The sequence below is a fragment of the Penaeus monodon genome, chromosome 13 (genome assembly GCF_015228065.2).
Source record: "Penaeus monodon isolate SGIC_2016 chromosome 13, NSTDA_Pmon_1, whole genome shotgun sequence".
NCBI lineage: Eukaryota > Metazoa > Arthropoda > Malacostraca > Decapoda > Penaeidae > Penaeus > Penaeus monodon.
The window spans coordinates 4,867,384-4,874,883 of record NC_051398.1 but is presented as its reverse complement, the minus strand read 5'-3'; the positions used below and the strand labels follow the sequence as shown (position 1 = coordinate 4,874,883).

The window sequence follows — 7,500 nt, the reverse complement described above, 5'->3', positions numbered from 1 at the left end:
CAAGATAGAATATTGTATATTTTCTAATTATATTCATCGCTTTGATTTATTATGATTCTTTGCATCAAATTCAAATTTTTGATATCCATTTTTTTCGACAAAACGCAACACATACATTAAAATTAACACAATCATGCAAATAAAATTAAACGTATTAATATTACACACTAAGACTATTTGAACATTTAAGAAAAACGGTATTATGATTAGAATACAAAAGTGAATCAATGATTAGGAATTTATATAAACTTATATAAATTAAGATGGGATATTCCTAATGAATCCAACTTGGGATTAAATCTTTTCATTTTTTTTATCTATTATTATGTTTTTACTAAGTATCGTCTTTCAACTGAAACGCAAACATTTACACTTTGTTGCACTTCACAAATCTCAGAAAAGTGTTTATTTTATTCCGTTTTCAGTTTCCGTTCGCTATTAATTCCGCCTATGTCTTTTTCTCCTTTTCTTTTCTCTCCTTTCTTTAATCTATTCTTAGAATAACAGCTTCATATTCTTTTGTAATTTTTCGTCAATGGAGCATTAGTCATCTTCCTATTCTCTTATTGTCTTTCTTTATTATAATTTTTCTTTTCTCTTTTCTCTCTCTCTCTCTTTTTTATTTACTTCTTCCTGTTCCCTTCTTTCGTAAAAAAAAAAAAAAAAAAAAAAAAAATCCCGCGTCTTTTATTTTTCTCAAGATTTCATTATAATTTCCTCCCTTTTTATTGGTTTTCTTTTTTTTATTCTTATCTCTCTTCTTCCTCTTTCTCCTTTCCTCGCATCTCATTCCTCTTCTCTCTATCTCTCTTTTCTCTTTTATTTAAACCTTTAAACACTCTTTTCTCTCTCCTTTTCATGTATTTCTCTTCGCTTTTTCATTTAAACCTTAATTATTTATATACATTTTTCCTTCTCCCTTCCTCCTCCACTTTATTCCTCCTCTCCCTTTCCCGTTTAAACTTCCCGGAGCTTAATTAACTTAAATAGAATAATTACTTTCATGTGACTCATTTCTGCTTCTCCCCCCTTTTTATCACTTAATTTTCCTCCACAAATTTCTCATTTTTTTCTTTTTTCTTCGGTCCTTCTTCCTTCATTCGTTATTCTCCAGACACTTAATTAATCGAATTTATTGGTTCCGTTTTTGCACTTGGTTTCCTTCTTTTAGCCTCTTTCTCGATCTTTGTTTTTTATTATTTTTTTTTATTTTTATTCTAGACTTCCCTTTTTCTTTCTCCTTTTTTTTCCTCTCTCCTCTTCTTCTTCCTTCTAAATTCTTCTTAAGTTTTTTTTCAATATGTGTTTTTCTCTGTTCGAAGGCTTCTTTACCATTTTCCTTTCTTCACCTTCCTTCTTTTCTCTTCTCTTCCTTATTCCCTCCATCCTTCGTACCTCCCCGTCTTTTTTCATAGCTTTCTTCATTCTCTCTACTCCTCACTTTCTTTTTTCCTTTGTCTTTTTTTTTTATCTTCTTCCTCCCTTTCTCTTCCTTCGTCCGATTCTTCATCACAGGGTAATATTTCCGTTTTATTATTATTATCATTGGTTTTCGTTTTCCTCCTTATCTCTCTCTTCCCCTTTTTTCCTTAATTATCATGCCTATGCCTCAACTTTTTCTTCTTTTTCTTCTTCTTCCTTTCTTTTTTGCCGTTTTTCTTTTTTTATCATTTATCTCGCTTCTTTCTTCCTCTCTCTTTCGCTCCAGCGCCCCATTAATCTAAATAAAACGGTTATTCTTATTCGTCACATCTATTCTCTTTGTTTGTTTTCCCGTTTCCTGTTCAGCTTTTTTTTATTCTTCGTCTCTTTCTCCTTCTCTTCTCTCAGTCTCTTTTGTCTTCTTTTCTTTACCACTTTCCAGTTCAATTTCTGTTTTTATTACTATTATTATTATTCTTTTACTTTATTTTATCATTATTATTATTTTCCTTTTCTTTTTTGTTCGCTTCCTTTTTGTCTTTCGTCAGCTTATGTTTTGGTCAATTCTTCTTTCCTCCTCTTTCCCTCGGTTACTCTCATCCGTTTTCCTTCTTCCTCTCCGTTTTTTATATCATTTTCCATCATTCTTCCTTCTTCCCTCCTTCTTCACCCTATCCTTCAAACCTCTCACTTCTATTTTGGATCTTTCTTCTTCTTTCTTCCTCCCTCTTCCCTCTCTCGCCCGTCATTCTGCACATTTTCTGTCTTTCTTTATCTCCTTTTCTTTCGTTCTTCCTTCTTTCCCTCTCTCCCTCACACTTCTTTCCTTCCTTCCTCCCTCCTTCATCAGCCATCAGCGCAGTCCCTCTCTTCCTCTCCCTATTCGGTCTTTCCTTATCTCATTTCCCTTCTCTCCTCTTTCCCTCTCTCCCTCACGTCTCTTTCCTTCCTCCCTCCATCCTTCCTTCCTCCCTCCTTCCTTCCTTCCTCCCTCCCTCCTTCCCTCCCTTCGCCCAGAATTCTACACGAAGCAGTTCCTCTCATCCGAGCCGTCAGCGCAGTCGCTCTGCTCGTTGCACCGCCAGCTGTCGGGGTAGCAGGCGGAGTCGTCTGCGCACCGGTTGGCTTTGAAGGCGGGACACGGGTCGCAGGAGGCCTCGTCGGTGTCGTCCTGCGCAGAGAAGGATGAAGGAATGAGTAAGGGGAGGGAGGGAAGGAGGGAGGGGAGGAGGGAGGGGAGGAGGGAGGGAGGGAGGGAGGAAGGGAGGGAGGGAGGGAGGGAGGAGTTAATGAATGAATAATGAAGAGATGGGAGGGAGGGAGGGAGAGAAGGGGAGAAAGAGGGAAGGAGGGAGGGAAAAAGGGAGAGAAGAAGGGAAGGAGGAAGGGTAGGAGGAAGGGAGGGAGGGAAGTAGGGAGGGAAAGAGGGTGGGTAGGAGGGTGGGAGGGAAGGAGGATGGGAGGGAAGGAGGGAGGGAGGGAGGAGGGAGTGAATGAAGTTACAAATAGAGCGCTTTCGGTGTCATAAAAGTGTGGTCGTTCTATTTGGAAAAACATTATAAAATAAAAATAGGTAAACAGATAAATAATAATAATAATAATAATAATAATAATAATAATAGTAATAACAATAATAATAATAACAATAATAATAATAATAATAACAAATAATAATATTAATAATAAAATACAATAAATGAAGAGAGAAATAAAGGATGGAATGAAAGAAAGGATGCTTGAAAGACTAAATGACTAAAACGCCTTTGCAACAACTCGCTTCGGAGTGTGAGCAAAATGGTTGCATGAGTGAATGAAATGACTAAGGCAGGAAACAATGAAAGAAGTGTATGTACGTGTATGTGTGTGTGTGTGTGTGTGTGTGTGTGCGTGTGTGTGTGTGTGTGTGTGTGTGTGTGTGTGTGTGTGTGTGTGTGTGTGTGTGTGTGTGCTATAGCCGTATCGGTGTATCATTTACAGTGGAATTACATAAGCATATCAATGAACATGTCAACGATATGCACTTCTTACATATATGGCTTTCATAATTACGAGCATCAATTTGAAAGAAAAAATATATACATATATTTCTTCCATTAAAACCAATAATTATATTAGTTCAAAATAATTATTCTTACATCAGCAATGTGTAACATCTCACCTGTTCTTGCGCGGTGGAACAGTCGCTCTCGCCATCGCAAACCCATACTAAGGGAAGGCATTTTCCTGTAACGTTGCACCTGGAATGCACACATGGCTTGTAGAGATGTGGCGCTTACTGTATATATACACACATACAGAAAGAGAAAGAGAGTGAGAGAGCGAGAGAAAGGGAGAGAGAAAGAGACAGAGACAGAAGCAGAGGCAGAGGCAGAGAGAGAGAGAGAGAGAGAGAGAGAGAGAGAGAGAACAGAGAGACAGAGAGACAGACAGACAGACAGACAGAGACAGTGACAGACAGAGAAACAGAGATATCGACAGAGACAGAGAACAAGAGCTCACACGAGCGGGAACAAGAAAGAACAAGCGAAAAAGAAAGAAAGAAAGAGAGAAAGAAAAAACACCACATTCCCCTAAGTCTGCCCGTGATCATAGGACCCCCAAGCACCCGACGCGCCCGAAGAGAGAAGAGCTGACCTGAAGGGCGTCTGGGCGGGGCAGTTGGTGCAGTTCGACTCGTCCCACCCATCCTTGCACTCAGCGGCCAGGTCGCACAGCCACGCTTCGCTTATGCCTGGGAAACGAAAGTCAATGTTTAATGCCTGGGGAACGAAAGTCAATATTTAATGCCTGGGAAACGAAAGTCAATGTTTAATTCCTGGGAAACGAAAGTCAATGTTTAATGCCTGGGAAACGAAAGTCAATGTTTAATGCCTGGGGAACGAAAGTCAATGTTTAATGCCTGGGGAACGAAAGTCAGTGTTCAATGCCTGGGAAACGAAAGTCGGTGTTTAATGCCTGGGGAAACGAAAGTCAATGTTTAATGCCTGGGGAAACGAAAGTCATTGTTTAATGCCTGGGAAACGAAAGTCAATGTTTAATGCCTGGGAAACGAAAGTCGGTGTTTAATGCCTGGGGAAACGAAAGTCGGTGTTTAATGCCTGGGGAAACGAAAGTCAATGTTTAATGCCTGGGAAACAGAAAGTCAATGTTAATGCCTGGGGAAAAGAAAGTCAATGTTTAATGCCTGGGGAAACGAAAGTCAATGGGTTTAATGCCTGGGGAAACGAAAGTCATTTTTAATGCCTGGGGAACGAAAGTCAATGTTTAATGCCTGGGGAACGAAAGTCAATGTTTAATGCCTGGGAAACGAAAGTCACTGTTTAATGCCTGGGAAACGAAAGTCAATGTTTAATGCCTGGGGAAACGAAAGTCAGTAGTTTAAATGTCTGGGAAACGAAAGTCAATGTTTAATGCCTGGGGAACGAAAGTCAATGTTTAATGCCTGGGAAAAAGAAAGTCAATGTTTAATGCCTGGGAAACGAAAGTCAGTGTTTAATGCCTGGGGAAACGAAAGTCAGTGTTCAATGCCTGGGAAACGAAAGTCAATATTTAATGCCTGGGGGAAAAGAAAGTCAATGTCTAATGCCTGGGAAACGAAAGTCAATGTTAAAAGCCTGGGAAACGAAAGTCAGTGTTTAATGCCTGGGAAACGAAAGTCAATGTTAATGCCTGGGGAAACGAAAATCATTGTTTAATGCCTGGGAAACGAAAGTCAATGTTTAATGCCTGGGAAACGAAAGTCAATGTTTATTCAGTAATGCGACATATGGTTGAATGTGACTTCGGTTTATCATATCTGAGATATAGTATACAACGCACGCATGCTAAGATAAATGCACTCAAGCCATACCGTGAATAGTAATCTCACGCCTTAAACCTTACCAACCTTATACCTAAAACATTAACAACTTCATGCCTTAAAACCTTCAAAGCCTCATACCTCAAGCATTAAAAACTTCACACCCTAAGTATTAATACTCTAATCTAACAATCTAATCAATTATTCCAGACCTTTGTACCTTCAAACCACCACTTTATACCTTCAAACCCACCAATTCGTCCACTAACGAACTCACAATCACTCCAATTTCACCTCTGCGGTTCATTAAAAGGTCTTTTCCGACTCACATTCGCCAGACGGGCATCGCAGGGGCTTGGCAGCAGGGCAGACGGCGCACGTGGCACTGGCTTCGTCGTCGCTGTTCGGACAGTCTGCGTATCCGTCGCACAGGAACAATTCTTTGATGCATTTGCTCGAGGCGTTGCATCTTCGTAAAGTGTATAGGGGCGTTTTTATTACATTTTTTGAAGGGGGGTGGGGTTGTTGACTTAATTATATATTTTTTTATACGATGTGGGGTGGGAAATGGTATCATTGTTCTAATTTTGAGGTTTGGTTATAATGCGTTCCATCTCAGGAGAGAGAGAGAGAAAACAACAACTGGCAACTCATGCTTAGAGTGTCCGAATTGTCTGACCTTTTTCTTTTAATTTTTATAATTTCATTAAGCTGACAATATTTATATTTACATGCATTCTGTATTCTCATAGCCTACAGATTTTTTAAAAATTGAAATTTGCTTGTCTTGCACACTTTTTTCTCAATGGACAGCGAATCAGAGTAATCCAAAGTCTAGGTGAGTTGACAGTTTTTTTTTTTTTTTTTTTTTTTTTTGACGAAGCATAATTTAATTTTAACCACAGAGTAAGAGTGTGAATAAGCAATCATTATTTTCATTATCTTTGCCATAGACTAGATTTTAGCAAATATAGCCTACGTATTAATCATTCTCTAAACGTTAACACTACTTACACATTGAAGAATTATGATAAAAATGCCAGGTCTTGCAGTTACATCTCATGTTTGTAAAAAGCTCCAGAAATTTTTGAAACGGTTTATCCCAACCAAATGTTCTTACTTTGAAAATATAAATTCAGTCAAAATGCTTTTACTATAACACTATGAATTCAAACAAAATGTTCTTACTTTGAAAATATAAATTCAGTCAAAATGCTTTTACTATGGCACTATAAATTCAAACAAAATGCCTTTACTCTGAAACTATGAATTCTAACTACAAGAAAACTCACCTATAAGGTCTTGATCAGGCAGGGATCGCAGTTTTCCTCGTCGCTACTGTCGGGCAGTGAGGATACCCGTCACATACGAGCTAGAGAATAGAGTAAAGTAAAGTAATATTACGTCTGTGTGTTTCCGTGGGTTCTCATAGTTTTTTTCTTTCATTCATTTCATTCCTTTCATTCAGTTCATTCCTCATAGTTTTTTGACAAGTCGTTTTATGTTTCTCAATTTTTTCAATCTCTGTCTGCCTGTGTCTGATTACCATCCTCGCATTTTCATGCGCACTTATTTATTATTTTCCTTCGCTTTCTTAACTCTCTCTCAACTCTCTCTCTCTTTCTTTTCTCTTTTCTCTTCTTTCTTCTCTCTTCTCTCCTCTCTCTCTCTCTCTCTCTCTCTCCTCTCTCTCTCTCTCTCTCTCTCTCTCTCTCTCTCTCATACTTCTCTTATTTTTTGTTTTATTCTTTCCCTCATATTCCTCCCTTTCTCCTTCCCCTTCCTCCACACCCTTCTCTCCCCCAATTTCTTTTTTCTCTCTCACTCCCCCCCTCCCCCTTCCTCCTGTTCTCACTCACTCCCCCTCTCTCTCTTTCTCTTTCTCAAACGCATTACTCAATCGCAGAAGCAGAGAGTGATCGTACTTCTTCAAAATGCACTGCGCAGTATCGCCGCACTGCACATGGGCGGATGAACACTCCACGGTACAATTTTCTTCGTCTGACCCGTCAACGCAGTGTGTGAGGCCGTCGCAAATCTGCAAAATAACACATGGTAAATCTGTACATAACACGACAAATTTGTATGTAACAGAATACGATATTTGTTCTTTTCTTAATTTGGTTTTACATTTGGCACGGCGTGACTTTGAAGTCTGGTTTAGGGAATAAACTTATTCTACTTAAAATGTAACGCAACTTCAAGGAACTTGGCTTTCAACACTCGAACATTCACCTCACATTTGCATCATTGTTTTTTTCCAATTCTCCTCACAACAC

General features: G+C 38.9%; 1 protein-coding gene and 1 long non-coding RNA gene across 2 annotated transcripts in view; both read right to left on the bottom strand.

Annotated features, from left to right (window-relative positions):
- Positions 1-2,377: 2,377 nt before the first annotated feature.
- LOC119580059 lies at positions 2,378-5,943 on the bottom strand. The gene is made up of 4 exons (XR_005229336.1): positions 5,551-5,943; positions 4,057-4,153; positions 3,581-3,659; positions 2,378-2,593 (listed from the first exon to the last, which is right to left on the bottom strand). It is a non-coding gene; the product is annotated as an uncharacterized LOC119580059 (long non-coding RNA).
- A 1,132-nt stretch (positions 5,944-7,075) lies between these two features.
- The window catches only part of LOC119580058 (LDL receptor repeat-containing protein egg-1-like), a 16,640-nt gene continuing 16,215 nt past the window's right edge, over positions 7,076-7,500 (bottom strand). Inside the window, exon 6 of the mRNA XM_037927961.1 lies at positions 7,076-7,259. Coding sequence (XP_037783889.1) covers positions 7,077-7,259 — 183 coding nt within the window. The 3' untranslated portion in view covers position 7,076. The remainder of the gene's footprint in view (positions 7,260-7,500) is intronic.